Source organism: Kogia breviceps, chromosome 15 (assembly GCF_026419965.1).
Source record: "Kogia breviceps isolate mKogBre1 chromosome 15, mKogBre1 haplotype 1, whole genome shotgun sequence".
NCBI lineage: Eukaryota > Metazoa > Chordata > Mammalia > Artiodactyla > Physeteridae > Kogia > Kogia breviceps.
Window position 1 is genome coordinate 42,331,879 of NC_081324.1, and position 23,615 is coordinate 42,355,493.

Consider the following 23,615-nt stretch of genomic DNA (forward strand, 5'->3'; position numbering starts at 1 on the left):
GAAGGAAGCTGAGAAAAGGCTGTCAGAAAGGTAGTCCGGGGACACAATTTAAAATATATTATGAATGTCTAAGGCAGATGGTTTCAAATTATATGGGGTAGATAACAAGTGAGACATAGGAGAAGGAACATGAAATGCCAAGGACTGAGAAGAGGAAAGTGAACTTTGCAATAAGAAAGCCAATCGTATTCTCTAGAAGGGACTGTTCCCATTGTGTATGGTGTGGTCCCACCCAACCATAAACATGTGAGTGGGTAAGGGAGTAAACATGTGGTAACACTGGGTATTTTTTAGTCTTTCATGAAGCTTGGTGACTAAAGGAATGGTAAGATGAAGTGGTGGCTTCAGGGGAAGACTGTATTAAAAGAAGATTCTTCCAGGCTCTCGGACATTAAAGAATACACAATGCATAAAACACATAATTAAAATGATTATTCCAAAGCAAATCTTGCTATATCATCAATTTTTACTATGTTCCAGATAACGTCATGCTTTCTTCGAAAATACTGGACATCAAAAATGCAAAGTATAACAAAAGAATTAATGAAGTCATTTGAAATAGGATGTGAGTTTTTACTCAAGTATACTTCAGGGGGAAAACGACTTGGGAAGCAGAGAAAGGTGCAGATCTCAGTACAGTCTGTTGACTTAAATATGTCAAATAATAATGGAAAATAGAAATTTACCTTCTGCCAGTCGCTGTTTCCAGCCTTGTGCTGCATATGCAAAGAATTCATTATTTAGAGCTGAAGTACTGAGGCGTAAAATTCCATCACTTCCCATCTAGGAAATAAGCCGGCAAAAACAAGATTCCATCAAGAATAATTCAAAGCAAAAGTATGCAGGAAAGAAGCAAAAACTGAGGGTGTGAGTGTGTGTGAGAGAGAGAGAGAGAAAGAAAGAGCAGGGTAAAAGGCAGGGAGGAAAGGAATCTAACAAAAATGAATTTCCTAGTAGGAAAACTGCACTGCTTACAGTGACTATTATAATGACTAAGTACATCAACTTAAAGGAAATCTGTATCAGGCATTTCCATTATCAGTGGTGAGTATAGCAAATGCATGTGATTTAATAAAAAAATTTATATCTTTGTCATTTTTATATGCCTTAAATGATACCAAATTAAAAATCTACATATGTGTACACCTTTAGATTATTTTTCTAATTAAATTCTCTAAAGTTTGTGGAAGCTAAAGAAATCTAGTCTGATCACCTGGATTCTTCCACTGTCTGAGGTTCAGATGGCAAAGTTCTGAAACATTAAAACAAATACACCCACACTGTCATACATATCCTTCCCTCTATTCTTCTCATCTCTTTGGGTGCATACAGAAAACAGGTATACAAAGTTTAAAATCTGTGCAACTATATGCTACTAACCTTTTTGCTCAAATTTATTATTTTTCAAATTCATGTACGTATAGAAGAGATTTGGATAAGCATCATCGAACCGGATGCTTTTAACTTTCCAACTATTTACTACATCTGCCCTGTGAATGTATTCTGCTTGCTGACACAGGGGATAAAAATAATTAGTGTTGTCCTTGGCTGGCTTCTCATGTAGTTGAGGAGTGAAGACAGAACACATAAAAAGTTAATGCCAAGCATGAAGTGAGTGGGAATTAAGAAGGGGAAAAAAAAAAAAAAAAAAGCTAGGGGAGGGTATCTAGGTGGATGTGAGTGGTTAGGAAGAACTTGATGCCAGAGGTGAAATGGGTTAGGGTCTTGGGCAAGTAACAGGACTGGGGCAGAATGGTTTTATATAAAGCATACGATACAGAGTGGGAGCTTTGTTGTAGAGGCAGAACATCACAAACAATCAATAACTGGACTGTTCATGAGGGCGTGAAGATGTTTTAGCCTGCTATTGAGTCAGTCTGGCAAACTGTAGCTCCAGTTACATTTTCAAAGATTTCCTCTTACTCTCATATAGACACCTCCGTGTGTCCTAAGCTCTAATAAGTCACTGCTATCTGAAAACACACTCAGACACGTCGTAGCCCCATGTTTTCGTTCGTTTGCAGTATTCTCTACCCCGTTTTCACCCACTGAAATACTGTTCCTCTTTTAAAATTTAACTCAAATCACGCCTTCATGAATATGACAGCTAAACCATCATTCGGGAGCAAAGGGGAATACTGAGTCTAAAAGTAAATATTATACTAGCAACTCAAAGCTGGATAATGGTCAACAAATCCAGAAAAGAGAGACACTGAACAGATGTGAGACATCCTGGATGCTGCCATCATGACAGCCAGAGATTTGAGATCCTGAGTTTCCTCATCTAAGAAGATACTGATAACCATACTAAAATATTCAATACACTTGGAAAATTTCAGGCAAGACTTTGTTCATTCAAGGATTCACTGTTTACTCACAATTATTTCATCTTCATTCAATACATACTTATTAAGCCACTCATACGAACCTGTGTACCGGGCGCTTTTTGGGTGCAGGCAATATGGTGGCAGTAAAGAAAAAGGCTCTGCCCTTATATTCTGAACTTATTCCCCATACAGCAGATGGTTCTGGTCCCTGTGCATCTCTCCCACCCACCCGAGCTCAGCACGGCTGTGACGTACAGTGACATCGCCATGAACGTGTCCCACCTCAGGGTCTTACCACAGCCCCAAGACGTGAGTGGCTAAATGTCCTCGCCTTCCCACCTTTTTTTTTTTTTTTTTCGATACGTGGGCCTCTCACTGTCGTGGCCTCTCCCGTTGCGGAGCACAGGCTCCGGACGCGCAGGCTCTGCGGCCATGGCTCACGGGCCCAGCCGCTCCGCGGCATGTGGGATCTTCCCGGACCGGGGCACGAACCCGCGTCCCCTGCATCGGCAGGCGGGCTCTCAACCACTGCGCCACCAGGGAAGCCCCTTCCCACCTTTTAATTGGACACTTCTAGGACACTATCTGCTGGCACGCAGTATATGAACTGAGTCAAGGGATGCCACTTGGTGCTGTGTCCCCAACAGTTAGGACTAGTAGGTGGAAGGCAAGTGCCCTGAAGAGAAAAAGGAATTGGTTTACTATGAAGTACAGTTATGGAAGGCACGATGGAAAAGGTTAGATTTTCTACATTTGAGAACATGCACGGTGCTTTATAATTTGGAGTCTATGCACAATGCCTATTATATGGCAGGTACTCAATAAATGTTTATTGCCCTGTCCTTGCTTCGTGTAAGTGAAAGATTTAAAATTTAACTCCGGTAGCTGACATATAGGATTTTAGTTTGGTGTGTTCTGCCAGGCCAGGGGAATGATTAGTTATTAATTGAAATTTCAGCATAATTTTAAAACACAAAGAAATACCAGATCCAGATTAGCTCTGACAGAGTCTCAAGATTTCAGCACATGAAAATGCAAGGCAGTGTGAAATGAACACATTCAAGAATATGGAAGCTAGCCCGGGAGGAAAATGTTTTTCTTTTAAAACTGAAAAATAATATTAACTGCCAGGCTTCCAGCCTGTCTGAGACAGCACAATTAAACACTGGGCTAAATTAAATATGTGCCAATAAAACTTTTAAATTACACTATTAATTTTATGGCGTTTAAGAAATACTGTCCAAAAGACATGGCATTTTAATGAGCTGGAACAATAAACGTTTCTGAAAGTTTTATTTATCTATTTATCGTGGAGCTATAAATTGTTTTTCTGATTACCCACAATAGAAACATTCATTCTAAAAACTCCCCTAACTCTCTTATAGTGAAGTATCCAAATAAGCTATTGATAAGCTATGCTTCTTTTTTAATTAGAAGGAGAAAAACTCTGTGCTGCTGTGGAAGAAAATAAGTATGGTTAAAGGAAAACTTATTTGTGGAGAGATCCTTTCACAAAGATTTAAGTCTCTTTTGGTGAGTATATCGGTTGATTATATTAACATACATTTTATGGGATGGATATCAGTGGAATTCAAAGGATTAAAATGTTATTGCTACTTGCAAACCATCCAATGTTTGAAGTTTAAGGAATGTTAATTCTGTATGAGAATATATCTACATTTAATAATAATCCTTTGCACCTCTAAAAGATTCTTTATCCCTGTTTTTTTTCTAATTTGGGGTTTCTTGCAAGTGATTTGGAATGCGTGGCACGTGGGTTGCTTAGAGGAAGTGTGAGAAATGTGCTGGAGAGTCAAAAAGTGGCTAAATCATAATGGGACACCTAGATATACTCAGCAATTTGGACTTTAACCTACAGGTAATGGGGAGTGATTCAAGCAAAGCCAAAACAAGAATGAAAAGGTTCGTGCTGAGTGTGTGTGGGGAAGTGGACCGCTGATGTAGATGGTGTGTCCAGGACGAGCCTCTCTAATGCTCACTGTTGATCAGGACACTGGAGCTGACACCTGAATGAGTGAAGAAGGAGCCACGCAGCCACGGTTGGGAGAGCGTGCTTGGTGGAGGGACGTAAATGCAGAGGCCCTCAGGTGGGGCTTGCGAGGAGGCCCTATGAGATGGAGAGACTTTCGAAGCAGGAGAAACAGGGGTTGAGGGGCCAGGATCATACTGGGCCTCAGAGCCCACTGTAAAGACCGGCTTTTCCCCCAAGCGAGCTGGAAGCCTCTGGGATTTTGGCCTGACAAATGAAAAGATCTGACATTTCAAAAGGATAGCTCTGACTGCTGCATTTAAAAAAGACTTAGAGCTGTCCAACAGCAATATAAACATTGGGCCACATCTGTGATTTTAATTATTCTAATAATCGCATTAAAATAGTAAAAAGAAACATGAAATTAATTCTAATAACACATTTTATTTAATCCAACCTATCTGAAATGTTACTGTTTCAATATATAATCAACACAAAATATTATTGAGATATTTCTCATTCTCTTTGTATACTAATCTTTTCATATCCAGTATATATTTTTATAACACATCTCAACTCAGATCACCTATGGTTCTAAAGCTCAATAGTCACTGCTGGCTAGCAGCTACTGTACTGGAGAGCATAGTTTTAGAAGACTCACCAGGGACTTGAGTATATACTTATTGAGATAATCCAAACAGTAGCTTGACTAGGTTGACAGCCTGTAGAGGTGGTGAGAAATGGTTGGGTTCTGATTATATTCTGAAGGTTGAGCCAACAGGACTTGATGATGGATTGGATGTGTGGTATGAGAGAAAGCAAGCAGGCAAGGATGACACCAAAGACTTCTGGCCTTGGCAACTGAAATTACGAAATTGCTATTTATTACAACGGAAAACACTATGGGTGTACGAGGTTTAGTTGTGAACCAACTAAAGTTGAGATGCTGATTATAATTCCAAATTGATGTCTTAGATGTATCATTCTGCATGTAGTGTAAAGAATGCCCTGGATAAAGACAGGACAAGAAACAGGGACTTCTGTCAAGAAGTACCAAGAGAAGGCCATGGAACAAATGATGAAAAGTCTTAAGACTGTTCAGGCAGTGGAAGTAAAGATGCATGTCCTCCAGGAGGAATAAGGGAACCAGTAATGATGGGGCTGAGTGAGTGTGTGTGGGGGTGGTGAATGAGATAAAGGCATGAAAGATGATGGCCAAGAACAAGGCTTGGATAATTTGGTAGATGCTGGAAACAGCCATCAGGACAGGAAAAGGCACAGGAGGGGCAGTGTCTTGGACAAAGAAATGATGGGTCATTCTTTGGATATGCTAATATAAGGACATCATGAAGGCATCCAAGTAAAGATGATCTAATCAAGAGCTGAAACTCGGGGAAGAAGCTCAATGGTGAGGAAGGACTCAAACACAGAAAATCAGTCATTAGTAGCAAAGAAAGTGTAACTGCAAACATGGATATGGATGAGAACACCCAGGAAGGATTTACCAAAAGAGAAGATGGCTTAAAGCAGGGCCCTGAGGAACACCAACGTAGGAGGAATGGGCAGAAGAAGTAAATCCTGTTAGGAAGACTGAGAAAAAGCAGCCAGAGGTAGGAAGAAAATCAAAGCAGACGGCATCATAGCTGAAAGGAAAGAAAGAGTTTCAAAAAGACCTGTACTGTGTATGTGCTAATATCTATCAAGCCATGTGCAATTACTTAGGTCAACACTGTGTACAGTACACTATACTAGTTGTTGTGTCCAATAAAACAATCAATAGGGTCTTTAGAGCAAAGACAACCTAGTCAGTGAGAGGCCAACCAGGAGTCTAATGCAAAAGCAAAAGAGTAATGAGCAGAGAGACTATAAGCTGTTATTACTGACCCTCTTATATACCCTGATCAAGCATCCAGTGCCCTTGTATTCTATACCCCAGTAGGAATTAAAGTCAGGATATTCATTCTTTCTAAAGGGTAATTTTTCATTTTTTACCTTACCATTAAGTATGATTCAGATGGCTCAGGAGACTCCATATAAGTATGGCTCAAGTTTTATCCATAAGAGAAAATGTAATTCTTTAAGCATAAAGTTAGGCATAAAAAATGAAAGAGAGCTTCTGAGAAAGACAATCTCAGTAAGGGAGAGAGGATCAATGGTATATCAAAGACAGTTTGGCCAATAAATTTTATTGCTATTTCTAAAACTGCATTAAGACAATATTTACCAAACTGTGCTTTGCAAAATTTTAAGGGGTAATTATAATTTTAATGGGTAATCTATCTAGAAGAAAATTGATTCTACTATCCAATAAATATAGCCTATATCTACTAAATATGGTTAAATGGTTTTCTTTACTATAAGTATTCTCAAATATGCTAGAATTTACTTTAAACCCTTAAGAATATATGTATCATGCAGTATTTCCCAAACTTTTAAACCCTGTAATCCTCTTCCAGAACAATTATCAATATCTCATGGAACAAGTACAAGTGTTTTCCAGAATACAATCTGGGAAATGATGCATTAAAAGTTGTGAAAGTATTATTGTCAGAAGCAGTCAAATGAGATAAACCTAGCACAATGAATCTGCACACACTAGGTACTAAATCCTTGTTAAGCAACATGAATGCAAATTTCTAAGATCTGGACATGGGATAATTTTCAGTATACCCCCAAAATCAAATATTAAAAATAAATAAAATAGTGAAAACTAGTAAAGGATGATGCTATAAGCCTAAACAACCTCAATTTCAAAGCCCACTGCAGAAAACAATTATTCGACATTACTTTAAAAAATTATATCAAACTATAAATACATATAACAACTTTTCTTTAAATACATAGACACTATCATTATAAAGTTGTAATCAAGACTATCTGGAATTATATGGAGGTTAAAGAAAAAAAAACCACGACACCATTTTCATCTGCCCTCCACCTCGTTTTTTTTTTAGGTGTCCATGGAATTAAGCTAATGTGAATAAAAGAGAAATCTCAGAAAATATTACCCCCCCAAATCAACATTTAGATGGAAAAGTAGGAGGCTTTTGTCATCACTGTTATGATAGGGCATTAAAGTTGATTTTATAATAAAAGCCTCTCTTCTGAGTCCAGCTGGTTCCTTTTCTTCCTACTACTTGCTGCTCTGGGAATCACTGCTGAACACTGGGACAGAAACCACAAGGTATGAAGTTCAGCAGGGAAGAATTTGGGAGATGGAGGATCCACTGTACTTAGGATGGCTGCAGGTGTAATTGTTAACTAGAATAAAGTCCTTGAGGCAGAGGAGTGGGCAACATGTAATTATTAAATGAGATGTTCAAGTATGTAAATTGCAAATGGCTTTGAAAACAAAAGAAGATTATAAAATGACAAAATAACAGCTGGTCTTGTGGGAATAGATTATCACCTCATTAAAAATACATATAAACACATGTATGTGCATGTATCTATATATCTATACATTCATGTACATCTATACGTGTGTAATAAACTTTTCTTCCTCTAGGAATACAATCTGTGAACAACCCAACAATTTAGCTAAGATAACCATTGCCTTTGGAATGGAATCTCTCGTACCTCCCAAGAGAACTGTTCTCCCTTCCACCAGACACCTGCCTAAACCTCCAGGTTGGCAGAAGAGGTCTTCAATTAGAGGTTGGGAAGGCCATCCCCTAGAGTAAGACCTGCTGGTAAGCAATTTCTCAGGACCCAATTAACAGGGAAAAGGAATTCCCTAGAAATAAGAGAAAAAGATTCTCATAATTGGTGCTATGAATTTCAGCATATACAATCAGAAGATCCACACTTGAGGGATGTATATGGTATTAAAACCACATGAAAAAAGAATCCTGATATTGATTCTTAAAATACTTTAATTATTGAGTTTCGATTACTTTACTTACATGGGATTTCCCTGAATCTTCTGGATTAAAAACAAAAATCATTTTCTAATGACATTGTTTTACACATTTACATTCTGCCACTTTTGCTAAGAATCACCCTGCTTTAAACTGCAAAGGGAGGAATCTCTATTCGATAATGTCTCTAATGTGTCAGCATCCTGCTCAGAAGAAATGTAACCTGTGGTGAAATAGGTAAAAATAACGAAATAAAGACATCTAAAGACAGAAGTCAAGTCATGGACAGATCAAGCTTTAATCAACCTCTCAAAATTAGAGAAGTATGTTTTGATGTTTATGGTTCATCTATTTCATTAAACTTTGTGGACAACCCCTGGCCACACACTGGGACAATCTGATAGGCCTTGATGAGAAATGACTTATATTTTTGGATCCAAATGAATATATATAAAATTTAAACACGTTTTAGCAAATATGAGAATGTGTGTATCTTAAAAGACATTCTCTCATAATTGCATTTTCATCAATGTTCCCTCTGTGGGAGGAAAATGAAACAGCAAACTTCCAATGCAACCACAGAATACTAGGGCTTTATTTTTTTTTAAAAAAAAGCTCATGTCCTTGTAGAGATAAAATAAGGTTCTGTTATAAGGTTGTGGGAATCAATGAATCACTGTTTCCACTTTAATACACTGAACAGCTGTATTTAAGTGACTATTAGTCACTCATTTCTTTAACAAACATTTCATAAGCAGCCAAGAACTACTTGCCAAGAACTGTGAAACGGACACACAGCTTCTGCTGCTGTAAGAGCTTAGTATCTAGGATGGGACCGAAAAAAAGTAATGTTCGCTATAATAGCATGGGTAAGTACCTAGAGAAGGAAAAGATGCCATAAGAACTCCCAGGCCTGGGTACGAGTATGCCTTTAATTCCCCATTTATAGTCTGTTAATATCTATACCTGAAGTTTAGTCCTCTCCCCAGTTAAACAATGGTCCAATCTACTATTGTTCAGTTACAGTCGTATTTATAACTATAATAACGACTCTAATTAATTTAGTAGCTACGACCAGGGAGGTAGGTAAGTGGTGAAACAGGATTTGACCCCTCAAAATAATACCTTTTCTATTATACCATGGGGCTTCCTTTAATTAACATGCAGGCATTCATTCTTCTACTCAAAACCTTTATGTACTAGGTGTTGGGAAAAATAATAATAAACAAAAAGATAGGTCCCTGTTCTATAAAGTTATAACGACAAATTGTGTTGAGGTCCCGGGAGGGAAAGCAACATGTACAATGAGAGAATGTTCTAAGTGCATGTGTACGTAGGAAGGATTCTCAGAGGTATTAATTTCTAGGCAAAGATGTATGTGAAGGACGGGGAGGAGTAAGCCCTGGGGTGAGTAAAGGTGAAGGTACCAAAACTCCAAAAAGGGAGGTAAAGAATACTGTTATGAAGAGAAATGGAGTGACACTGTGGTAGCTGAAAGGTTATGTAGCATCTAAAATTGCTGTTGTTGTTTGTGCATGCTAACATTTTTAAAAAATGGATATCCTTAGCTGAAAAGGATCCACCTCTACATGCTTCAGTTTCATTACTTGTAAACTACAGATGACAAACTATTCACTGCATAGAGTTTTTGTGAGGATTAAATCAATAAATATATGTAAAATGCTTTGACTATTGGTTGTTCAGGGAAAGACATCAAGAAGTTTAGCTATAGTAATTATTATTATTGGGTAGCAGGTGTGACAGACACACCCTAGAGTACCCCCAATGTGTCTGTGTTTGTGTGTGTGTATATGTGTATGTATCTGTGTACAGGGGATTAAAAGAGAGAATACAAGACTCCAAGCAGCATTATCAACGAAGATGGATTATAAAGAAAGAAAAGACTGTAATGTCCATGAGGACAGTGATTTGCACTCCACGATAGAGTAGGTACTTAATAAATATTGTTGAATAAAATAATTTTGTTGTGGTTTAGGTGTATCTCTATTTGATGCATCTATGTAACCTTATCCAGTCTTTTGATGATGGTACCCAAAAGATACTTTTGTTAGGGTGAAAAAACAATTGATTTTATAAGGAATGTACACAAAGCAGGAGCTACTTTTAGTTACTGTTTTTGATGTAAAGTAGCAAAGAGGAGAAAAAGCAGACAACAGATTTTAGCCTTCACCTAGGGGGTTATTAACACCAGGGTTATGTTACTGTAATACAACATCCCAAAGTGTGCACAACGTATATTTTCAAATTAAATCAAGCAGTTGTGCAGCAAAACAGAAAATGGAAGGAATACTCTGGTAGGATTTAAATTGTATGTATATTCAAAAAATTTAAATCCTACCAGAGTAGGATGTAGAGGCTGCGCAAATAAATTAAAACAAAAAACAATGAAACAAACTTCTGATAAGTGCACAGATGTCCCTGGCATTCTCCTTAAGTAAGTAACTCAGCATGTCACAGTGGAAAGAGGGCTGGATTTAAAGTTAGAAAATCGGGCTGCTGATCCCAGTTTTGCATTTTCATATCTGTCTCAAGATGCTCCAGGTTCTTAATAACAGCTTCCTAGTCTCTGTTTGTCTCGTTATTCAAATGGAAAAAGCAAACATACTTGCAACGCTGTTACATGAATTAGAAATAACAAATGTAAAGAACCCAACCACTACCTAGTGAGTGAAATTTTAAAAGATACTACTTACAAAGAGTGAAGTTTCAAAAGATCAATAATATATAATAATACTAGCCATCATTTACTGAGTGCTTAGTCTCTGATCTTTTATATCTGGGACTTCTTAAGTATGTCCTTTATTAAGTTTACATCACTTGAACACAGAAACCATGATATCGAAGAAGCAACATTTGGAAGGAATTATCTGCTTTTGAAACTTGGTATCACAGCTGGAGAGCCTGTGTACCAGGTAGGCATTGCTGCCTTAGTGCTGGCTGGTTACCTGAACTCTACTATTCCCTTCTGAGAAATCAGCCCCTTAGCCTTGAACAATATCAGTCCTGCTACCCAGGCCAAAGCTCGTTGGCCCAGAGATCAGTGTCAAAGACAAAGCTGTCACAGAGAGACATTCTATGAATTAGGATAACCAATTAATCACCTCCTCCCTGTTTCAGGGAAAGGGATAAGGTCTGAAATACCATAAGAGATGTCCTGAGAAGAACGAAGATGTCCCAGATCACATAGCAAAAGAAGAGAGAGATCTATGCATTTAACTCCTTCCTCCTCCCCCATAATTACTTAAAGTCCCCCAACTCTCAACTCATCAGATCTCTATTTCTTGCAACCTGAGCAAGGCTGGACGAATACAGCTAGAAAAGTATTACACTGAGTAATCTATTAAACATTTTCCACTTTGAAGAGAGCGTGCAGTTCATTGGAGAAAGAAATTACATTTGCAAAGAGGGCCAAAGACCATGAAAAAAGTTGGACTGCAGTGCAAATTAATAACAAGCCAGCAGTTCAACTTATAGCACATTATAAGGGTAGAGTTTCATAAAGATAAGACTCTAAATCAACTTGTAAATTTTTATAACAAAGTGCCAAACATGCCACCTAAATCAAACTGACACCAAGCACCTAAATGAAAATCCTAAGACACACAACTCTCTTTGTTAGTAACAGAGAATGCCTGCCCATCCCTGATATTTGAATTCCTTCTGTCACAGACATGACACACCTAACCTTCATTCCTTTACTTCCTCATTTCCCCAATACATTCTATGATAGGAATCCTTGAGATTCCTAGGGAAGTAATTTTATGTTCAATTAACTTTGTTTATACAAAGTTCAACAATATTCTTCACTACAGCATTTTGGAGCCTTTACTATGCCAATGAGAGTGGCCTTTCTCAATCTCCTGAAAGCTCAGAGCATTGCTCCCCATATAATATTCTGTGGGAATGATATTGTGCAGACTGTGTTCAGTATAGGAAAGGTTACCTGGTATCTAAAGTAGAGCAAGTCAGAGCATTAGAGAATCACAGAGTGGGACTCTATTACTCTACCCCTCAACAGACATGTCTTTAAAACTCCAATTCAATGAACTCTCAAACTGTTGTCAAAGGCCAGAGTAAAAAATGGCCTTTCTGAACCATGTCCTGGTCACTCTTACAAAATTGCCATTGAAACATAATTCAAATGCTGTTGGGTTTTTCCTACATGTACACCTATTATTCTCTTTTAAAAAATGAGGTCTATGTGACTTTCTGTGTTTGTACTTGACTCCAGAGTATGGACACCATGAACTGCTTCATTAGGAAGCAGGAATAAAATAAAATAAAGTGAAACACTGAGACCTCACTTGAGCTTCATGTCCACCGCCCTGAGTCACTTGATGTTGAGGGGTGTGCTGAGAGGAGGGAGAGACCGACCGTCTGCCAAGCGGAAGAACATCTTCACCTCCATTCGAGCTCACTGCACTTCATACTGTGCACTCAACTTGTTTCCAGGTAAGGTACTTTACCAACTGTAAATTTTAACTAAACTTGTCACCACAAAATGGACAAGAGGCTTGGAAAGATCCCTTCCAAGAAATGAAATCAGAACTAACAAGCAAATTTAAGCCGAAAGAAATAGAGTAGAGCTGCCACGGGTCCTCCTAGTGTAAATTCACCACGGGCCACACAGAAAGAAGGACCAGTATGAGGAGGCTGGGGGACACTTGAAGAGAGGGGTGGTGGGGAGACACACACACCATGGGTCTAGAGGATACCATCAACTCAGGAGATGAGTTGTGGTCTAAAGCTGAGTGAAGGGAAACTTGGACAGTATAAAAAAGGATGCTCGCTTCTCAAGGGAAATATGGGAGCAATAATTGGCCTGCTTTAGAGTTAGAACTAACCATATGTCCTTAGGCAAGTTACTGTAACCATATGAAACTCATTTACAAGGTCTATAAAATGAAGTGATTAAAATAGAAGGCCTCGAGTGTTTCTTCCAGGCCCAAGGTTCTACGACATTGGTAGAGGGAAGGAAAAAAGAACGACTGTGATCCCTGAGATCAAGCCCAAAGGAGCGCCTGTTAATGAAAATAGGGTGAAACAAAGTAAGGAAGAAAGTAGGTGCTGACAAGCTCAAGGAGTGGCGTGATTCCATGCACTTGTGGCCACTTAAGGCGATCTGAATCCTTGAAGGTGGCTGTCCTAAAGCCTGTGAATAGACACCACTGAGATGCAAGGACCACAGTGTATATGTGAGTGTAGGGGTACCCCTGAAGAACCGCAAAGAGCGGGAGACAAGGATGACGTCTAGGAGAAAAGTTTCTAGAAATAAGAATTGCCAATTGAAGTGTGTCTGCTGGGGAGAGTGCGGTGGGGAGGTATTTTCACATTTATGGGAATACTCCCAGCCTTTAGAGGGCAGAGTGGAAAGATACAGAGGCCCAGCAATGGGCCCACATTCACATGATAGAGAAATGCCCTGCACCCCATATGCCTTAGAAATGACTCAAAGGACATGCATGCAAGGAAAACGCCTGCAATGTTGGTCCAAGGCTAGAATATAAAGTCATCTTTTTGCATGAGTTTTGATACCTACTGAGTTTTCTTTCTTGGAAAACTCAGTAGATAGCAAATGCATCTAATGTGTGTTTTGAGAGAAAACTGCAACTTGCTGTGTTCAGAACTTCCATGAAAGTTGTTCATGGAAAACTGCATCACTGAAGTTAACTCCAAACCTCTCCAACTGCAGCCATGGCAATCACAGTCACTCCATATATATGCGCATTATTCTACTCCCCAGCAAGCCTTCCCAGATGCTCACTCCTGGCCATTTACATACTGGAACACATAACATTTCATTAATAATAATTTCTGTTTATTTCTCTTGCATACTATAATTACAATACATAATTTATATTAAAAAAATATGTGTGTAGGAAAGTTATTTTTTCTGTAATTTTTGTTTTAACACAGTAAAAGAGCTTTACAGAATATGCATTTTAAAATAGGGTCACTATTTCTGAGGAATTTACATCAGGGGTTTGAAACGTTTGGGGTCCACAGTACCTTTTCTATATTGGATGAAACTACAGATGAAACCTCTTGTGTGGCAGGCTGCTAATCTCTCAGCATCCATTCTGTCCTTTATCTTTGCATAGTTACTCACACTTCCTCTGAGTTGGCGCAGCATTAGAGAGGATATTTCCCAGACTCTCTTGTAGTTAGATGTGGCCATGAGACTGTGTTCTCAACAAACAAATGTGAGCAAGCATGATGTGTGTATCTCGTATGTTACTTCTGTAAGCTTGCCCTCCACAATCCTTGAGATGTGCTGGCTTCAACCACTGGGAAAGAGTAACTCTAAAGGGTAGAACTGCCCACTCCCCACGGACCAACGCTACTTGTGCACTATTATGTGAGCGAAAAAACTGCTATGATGTTTGGGTTTTGCCCTTTTCTGGAACTCTCTGTTACAGCAACATAGTCTCCACCTTGACTAACACATCTTGGAAATAGAGAGACAAAAGCACGCATGTGCGTGCATACACACGTGCAACGTAATGCACACAGTTTCAGGAATTTCACAGACTCCTAAAGCCTTCCTTGGTGCTCTGAACCAAAAATTTTGTAGTAGTTTTTGTAGTAATTTTGTAGCAGTTTTGGTAGAAAGTCTCCTAGGAAAACTAACTTAGAGGACATCAGATGAGCATTTGCTGTGGAGCGGTCACAAGAAAACTAATTTTGTCACCTAGTATTGCAATCAACAGGTGAAATCGGAAAGCATTCTGAAATATGAAAGCATGGTAAATGACTGGCTCTTTCCTCAGTAACCTAAATTCTTCCATATCTCTCCTCTCTATGTTCAGGACTGTAAGCCAGTACTCTTCTTTTTTTTTGCGGTATGCGGGCCTCTCACTGTTGTGGCCTCTCCCTTCGCGGAGCACAGGCTCAGGACACGCAGGCTCAGTGGCCATGGCTCATGGGCCAGGCCTCTCCGCGGCACGAACCCGTGTCCCCTGTACGGGCAGGCGGACTCTCAACCACTGCGCCACCAGGGAAGTCCAGGCCAGTACTCTTAATGAATGTCAAGCTTACTTGGGTGTGCCAATGTAAATATCAGGAGCAACAATCATTTAGACTTTAAAACTAAAATACAGCTCTTCTTTAAATGAGAGAAATCGCTAACATATCATAATCCATATTCTCTTTCTGTCATTAATAAAGGGTGAATTACTAAAGCGAGCATCTTGCAATAAGTATGTAAAGTGGAAAACAAAGAGCCAAAATCATACTTTATGACTAACTACTATGAACAAATACACTTTAAAAAGGAATATGAGAATTTTAGCAAAATTACAGCAATAGGATCAACAATAGTTCAAAATTTTTTCCAAAACAACACTATCTATTTTCCCTTTAATTCTCTATCTCATCTTAGCAAGCAAATAATAATGCCTAAAGAATAATCTATTGTTCATAATTTAGAAATTGCAGGAATATGCAAAATGAATTAATTTCATATAGTATGAAAATGTAAGACAACAAGGACTGTAAATTTTATGACTGTATCACTTTTTCCAGCAACTACAGGAATAGATAGAATTTTAATCTTTTTGACAGAAATTCTGTATTGCTGAACAATATACAAGTGACTAGACCAAAAATGTGAAAATATGGGAGCCCAGAGAGGAATTTTTAGGGAAGCAGTACTGTAAAAATGAAGCACTGCCTCAGCGAGGGATACCCACAGACCTCCACCCTACCACAAATGCAGAGTGATCTAATCACACCATATGCTCTCACCCATGGGACACGTATGACCTACATGCAAACAATCAACTCAACCACCGAACTGTATTCAAATGATAAAAAGGAAGAGTGGCTTTTAAAATTCCAAGCTGTTTAAAAATCAGTTACCGGTGACACAGTTCATTATCGTAATAACTGAAAAATGTTTCCATCTAAATAAATAATAACCATATACTAACAAGTGAACAATCAGTCATTTGGGAGTTCGGATAGCCCGGGATATGGTTCTTACCTCATAAACAGGAATCAAGTGCAGTTATATAAATATTCTACACAATTAGGGAAGGGGAGCCAAACTAAATTTTGGAAGAAAATCATGTGTATTTTGAAAGCCAGTTTGAGGCATATGGCACAAAATCATATCAAAAATTAAGTGGGAAGAATATTCACCAGATTTACATATAAAAGCAAAAAAAAGCAAATGTGAATGCCATCAACATTAGAAATTTTTAAAAAATCTATTTCCTCAAAAGGAGTAAATAAATTATGGAAATAAAATAAATTCAAACATCTGTTTACAAAATAATATGTTATCTAGTTAACTGAGAAATCAGGAAAAACCATGATATCTACATTGATTCTAAAATGACAAAATTGCTCTCTTGGGCTATAATACAGGAAACCAAATAGAAAATCTAAATGAAATAATAAATCTGGAAAAATGAAAAAGGGAAGAACATCTTTAAACAACATTAGAAAAAAGAATACAATGATATGCATAAGGCAGTATTTTATATATAAATTTATGTTATCAAATTTTTGTAGACATTTTATAAAATAAAGTCTTGGTAAATGTTTTTTCCAAAAACAATCAAACAAAACTTCCCAAATATTCAATTAAAAAAATAGAATCAAAAGTATCATATGGTCAGGTAAACTGAAAATCTATATATTTCATTATATGGTTAAAGGTGATAATTTAATGCATAAACCTCTCATGTTTAATGAAAAAAATTGTTCAATTTTTCACCAATAGATCCATATCTAATCAAGGACAATAATTCAAGGAAAGTTTTATATTGGTTGGAATGAATACTATTTTAAACATATTTTTTAATGGTAAATGTGGATCTGACTCTATACATTTATTATTTGCCTTTTTAAAGATGAAACTTTGTATTTTGAGATAATTGGAGATTCAGTTGTAAGAAATTACACAGAGATCCCCTGTACACTTTACACAGTTTCCTAACTATAGAGATATATGTCTTTAGTAAGATGAATAGGGAGAGTCTACTTTTTGTGTCTTTGAATACAGTATGTTTTCAGAAGTTCATAGGTATCCCTCCCCGAGTGAATATGATCAAGTGAAAGAGGAAACTCAAATTACAAAAAAATAAATTTAATTATGAACAACTCTCTCTAGTCAAGACATTCCAATTGTGGACCCATGTGGACCCAATTTTTTATTCTGACACTAATGCTAATTACAGTTTCCTAGCTAACCTTAATGAGTTACCAATGAAACAAGGTACAACAAGAAGGGGAAAAACAACACACTTTGTCTAGATCAAAAGCCATGGCTCAGCTTCTAAGACAGACCTACAAACTGCATGATATTGTAGCTGGGGGTTGTGTTGGGAGTGGAGTGACCAGGAAGTGGTGATGAGAAGGAAGAGCAAGAGAATTCTCCTTGCATGTGTGATAGAACAGATTGGCTACTGCAGAGCCAAATTATGGAAAGAAAAATAACTTTGTTTTTTAATTTGAACAACTCCTCATTGAAGGGTAACATATATAGAAAATGAAGAAATTACAAGTACGTAGTTTGATCCATTTTCACAAACGGAACACTTTCATGTTATCAGTATCCAGTTTAAGAAACAGAATAGTGCTACCTCCCAAGTACTAATCCCTAAGGATAATATAACATTACAGATTAGTTGTGTCCATTTTGACCTTGAAGATCGACTACACAGTACATATACTTTTGTAATGGGCAGTTATGCTCAATATGCTTGTGAGATTCATCCACACTTATGAGTAGCGGTAGTTCATCCATTTTCATTGCGGTAGATAAAGACACTGGAATACTACACAGCCATTTATTTATACATTCTGCTGCTTATGGGTACCTCAGTAGTTTCCAGGTTTTGAATCTTTCTAGGTTTTGAAACAGTATGGCTATAAACATTTTTGCTCATGTCTTTTGGTAAACATATATTTAATTCCATTGGGTACAGAGGAATTTAAATGCTGGATGAACTTTAATAAATATTGTCTGACCATTTTTCAAAGTGGTTGAAAACTACCAAAGCAAGAGTTCTATGTGTTTCACTTCCTCACCAATATTTGTTATTGTCTATATATAATTTAAAAAAAAATTTTAATGTTTATTTGCTTGTAATACTAGCCATCTTCCTGGGTGTGCAGTGTATTTCTTTGTGGTTTCATTTGTGTTTACTTCATGACTAATGAAGCTGAGAACCTTTCCATATGTTTATTGGCCATTTTTATAACATACTTTTTGAAGTGCCATCTCAAGGTTTTTTCTCTAAATTTATAAAAATTATTAGTGTAAACAAGTAAATTTAGCAAAATTGTTGGATCACAATCCATAGAAATCAATGTCATCGCTAAATGCCAGCATCGAATAGAAAATGAAATTTTAGAACGATACAATGGCATGAACACTACTTTGGAATAAATAAATCCACATGAAAGATGTGAGACAGATCCTCTGTACCGGTTGTTCTCAACCTCTTAGCCTTAGGATATTTGTCCCCCTGGGGCATTTTGCAATACCTAGAGAATATTTTTCACTGTTAGGACTAGAGGTGTGGGATCCTACTGACATCTAGTGGGTAGAGACCTGGTGTGCTGGCAAACAGCCTGCAATGCACAGGACAGCCCTCCCCCAAGCCCACCTCCCACCAGAAGACGATCCAATACAACATATCATTAGTGCCAAGGGTGACAAACCCTGTTGTACACTGAAAACTACAAAATATTTAGAAAATTAAAGAATATCTAAGTAAATAGGGAAGTGGGGTATACCAATGTCTTATGGATTAGAAGACTTTACCTAGGTAGAGAGGTCAGAAAGCCATGAGGAAATTCTCTGGGGTGACGAGTATGTTCATGATCTGAAATGTAGTACTGGTTCCATGGATGAATATGCATGAATACGTATATCAGCTTGTACCCCTTCAATGTGTGCAGTTTATTCTATGTCAACTATACTTCAATAGAACTGTTAAAATTTTCATAATTCTCAAAACAAAACACCATAATTTACAAAAACTGACTGAATTTAAGAGAAGTTCTACATCTACAAAAAATTGAATGTGTAATTAAAAGTTTCCCAAAAAGAGATTTCCATGCCTAGAAACTTTGTGAGTGTATTTTTCAAAGCATTTTTGGGAAAAAAAATCCTATACAAACTTTCCCATCAAATAGGGTATTTACCCAATAATTTTAAGAGGCCAGCATTACTTTTACTAGCAAAACCTGACAAAGACATTACCAGAAAGGAATTACTACAAGCAAAATTTTCCCTCGATCATAAATGTAAAAATCCTAAGCAAAATATAAGCAAATTGCATTTATATGTATGTATGTGTGGGTTTTGTTCATTCTAGGAATACAAAGTTTAATGTCTGAAAAGCAATTTGCCATTTATCTCATTAATATAATAAAGGGAAAATCATATTAATAAATGCAGAAAATACCATTTGTGATTAAAACTCAGAAAACTAGGAAAAGAATGAAACTTCCTTAATATGATGAAAACCTTTTAAAAAAATCTGCATTAAGCTTCTTGCATAAAGGTGAAACTATAAAATCTTTATCCCTGAGACTGAAAACAAGATACAGAAGGCAGCTAGCACCACTTCTATTTGAAACTGCACTGAAGATATCAATATTATCCACTGCAATAATATAATAAAGAATTTTAAAAGAATAAGTAAAACCATAAGTAGTATAGAAAATATAATTGCATATTCAGAGAATCCAAAAGAAACCATATACACTTTTTAGAATAAGTAACTTAGTACAGTGACTAGGAAAACTCAACATACAAATATTTACAGTGAAAACTCAGCAAATATGGAGGAACTAATCTACTGAAAGATGTATAAGACCTTTCCTAAAGAAATTGTCAAATCATTGAGAGAAGTTAGAGAAGACCTAAATCAATGGAAGGACAAGCTATTATTCACTGATTAGAAGATTCAGTGTGCAAAGTTTTAATTCTTCCCTAAATTAGTCTATATATTAGATGCATTCCCTAATCAAAATCCATGTACTTTTATGAACATTGATACTGTTATTCCAGAATCTCTATGAAAATACAAAGGGCCTCTGATAGGTAAGGAAATAAAAAAGTTGGTGGATTGCCTCTGCCAGATATTAAGCTACCAATAATCAAAATAAAATGATTTGGGTGCAAAAACAGACAAAAAAAACAATGCAAAAGAATAGTGTCTATAACAGAAGCAAACATTTCTGGTCAAGTGGTTTTTGACAAAGGTGACATTACAGTGCAATGGGGGAAAGAATGCCCCATTCAGTAAACTATGTTTGGCAAATTGGATATCATTTAAATAAATCAGTCTGTTTCTCATATAACACTCTTATTCAACCCCAGATGATCTGTAGATGTAAATCTAAAGATACCATAAGGACATTTCTCATCATCACACAAAAAAGCTTAATATAGTAATAAAAATCAACAAATTGGGGTACATTAAAGTTAAGAACCTCTCTTCATCAAAGAATACCATTTAGAGAATCAAAAGACAAGCCACATGTGAGAGAAGAAACCAGCAAGAACTGCCAAAAATCAACAAAGAAAAGATGACTGAAGTGGATTAAAGACTTTAAACTGGTAATTCACCAAAGGGACTATCCCAAATATAAAAAAAACATAAAATATTCTTCAACCTCATTAGTCATCATAGTAATGCAAATTAAAACCACTATATTAAATTATAAACACTGACAATTTCCAGTGTTGGTAAGGATGTGGAATAGCTGAATGTTCACATACTCCTGGTAGAATTGGGGTAACCACTTTGGAAAGCTGTTTAATACTATTTTAAAAAGCTGAATATATGCAAATTCTATTATCCAGCAAGTAGACCCATAGGCATATACTCCAAAGACTTTTGTACTTAGGCAAACCAAAATAGATACAATAGTGTTCAGAGCAGTACCACTAAAAATAGTGCAAACTGAAAACAACCCAAATGTCCATCAAAAGATTCAATAAGGAAATAATGATGTAATCATTCAAAGGAATACTACACAGCACGAGAATAAATTAATTACTGCCTCATACAACAAAATGAATCTCACACACACACATAATATTTAGCTTAATAAAACAGAGTACACATGGAATGATTTCATTTACATAAAGTTCAGACACAGACAAAACTAGTAAATGGTGACAAAAGTCAGGATAGTGGGTTCCTCTGAGTGAGTGTTAATTAAAGGGGGCAAAGCAGAGTTCTGAAATGCTAGGATATGCTCCATCTTTGTAAAAATCTGTATGCCAGTTTTAAGGATATGCTCACTTTTCAAAAAATTCATAAAATATACAAATATCAGATGGGCACTCAGTTGTCTGCATGTTGTACTTCAAATAAAACGTTTACATAAAAATGAAGTAATTACGTTTTCCTTCCATTACTCCCTCATTTTAATAAATAGCTGACCTATAGGACAAGTAAGAGAAATGTGGTTGCTGAGAAAGGCCTAGCACTGATAAAATCAGAAATGGCCAAGGTAAATTTGGGGGCTTGCTTAAAATAATGCAGGTTTAATTAACATTTTCTGCAATTATCTGTAGCTTGGCATATGTTTAAAAAAAGCTAGAGTAAAAACTTGATGTTGCTGCTGAATATGGTTCCTTTTATATAAAGTGAAAGCTTATAGTAGTCCACTGACCACATTAAATTTAAATAAAATTGTCAAACATTTGGTATACGGAAAGTATTTTCAGTTAAATTTAAAAAAATTGCAGCATATCTTCAAGTTTTGAAAATGTATCTGTGTAAAGTTGGTCGCTGGTATTTTCCAATACTTTTTCTTCCCTAATGAAATACTCTTAATTGATATTAAGAACACAATAAATGTTAGCTTCATTATCGCTATAAAATTATTTTGCCTTTTGTAACATTAAGTGTATGCATGTGTATTTTAAGATATTCAGAGGCAAAAATATTCCTTATTTCTTAAGAACCAAATGTATATCAATATATTGAAACATATTAATATAATAAATATCTCTAAGCTGTTAAATATATCAAACAATACCTGCGCATCAGTAACAGCTTAGTCAATCCTGTTTAATAGGTTTTTTCCTAGCTCCCTTCTTTTTCTTTCAATAGAATCTCTGAGTAAATAAAACATCAGATGAATAATTTAAATGAGAACACAGAGCACAAAAAGTAACATTCTGGAAAAAATCCCAAGAGGCAGTTAAAGAAAATGGGGAAAGTGAACCAACTGAAGCATTTCCTCAACCCTCCATGAAGGCATTCATTCTTTCACTCACCATTTATTTAATGATATCTTATGCACAAAACACCAGATTTAAATAACCAAAATTTTGGCACTAAAACATCAATTAATAAAAACAAATTTATAAAGGTGTGATGCAAAATTACTCTAGGCAAGAAAAACAAATGAAACATATATTCTACAAATCTTTATCACCTCTGAACTCCCACATTTCAATAGCACACTTGTATTTTAGAACTTAGCACACTATTTTCGAAGATTCTTCTAGCTTGTAAAGTCCTTGAGTACAGGCCTCTACTCATTAATTTTATCCCCACTGCTTACCAAACAGGATATGTACTTAGAAACAGGCTCAATATTTATGAGTTGCAAAATGCAATTTTATTGTGACCAGTGAAAATCTAACATAAATTAACTATCCTATTCTCCAAAGCAAATATAAACAAACACCTCAAAATTATGGAAAATAATGATAAAATAAAGGTATAACCAAAAGAAATATTCTGCTTCTTTGAGGAAAAAATACTTTAAACAATTACTACAGGTAATTAATATAGGAATTAATAATACTGTCAAGTTCTCTGTGTTGTTGTTTTTAAAATCTACACTTTAATACAACCCTCTCTTTACAAGCTTCTGCAAAATAAAAGAGCTTAGCAAAACTGCAATTTTTCTCTTTGAATTCTGAATGTGAAATATAATCTAAGATGCCAGGAAGAATGTAAAGCAGTTTTTCTGAGGTATTTTTGCTCACAGAAATGTTAATTTAAATTTCATTTAAAAAGTGTCCTATTGAGTACCTACTACCTTATAACACATATCAAAATATCCATGCATTATTAATATGTCACTTTTAGAAAAAGGATGGATTATTCAATAAATGGTTCTGGCATCCTTCGTAATCCAGCAGAGAAAACCAATTTGAACCAATATTTATTACCACCTATAAAAGTTACATTAAAATATAATGGTAATGGAGTTCCCGTGGCAGAATGGTGGTGTGAGGAAGTCTATGAACCTGTCCCCAGTGATACAACTATAATGGTGAAAATTATTAAAAAAAAAAAAAAAAAACAGCGGTGCCTTCAAGATGGGTGAGGAATAAGACATGGAGATCATCTTCCTCCCCACAAATACATCAAAACTACATCTACATGTAGAACAACTCCTACAGAACACCTAATAAATGCTGGC

The 23,615-nt window shown here is 36.4% G+C and overlaps 1 protein-coding gene across 3 annotated transcripts in view; it reads right to left on the reverse strand.

Moving 5' to 3' along the window:
• ASXL3 (ASXL transcriptional regulator 3) overlaps positions 1-23,615 on the reverse strand; it is a 163,491-nt gene that overhangs the window by 14,958 nt on the left and 124,918 nt on the right. For all 3 annotated transcript variants that reach the window (XM_067014949.1, XM_067014947.1, XM_067014948.1), the window contains one exon: positions 687-783. In XM_067014949.1, coding sequence (XP_066871050.1) covers positions 687-783 — 97 coding nt within the window. The remainder of the gene's footprint in view (positions 1-686; positions 784-23,615) is intronic.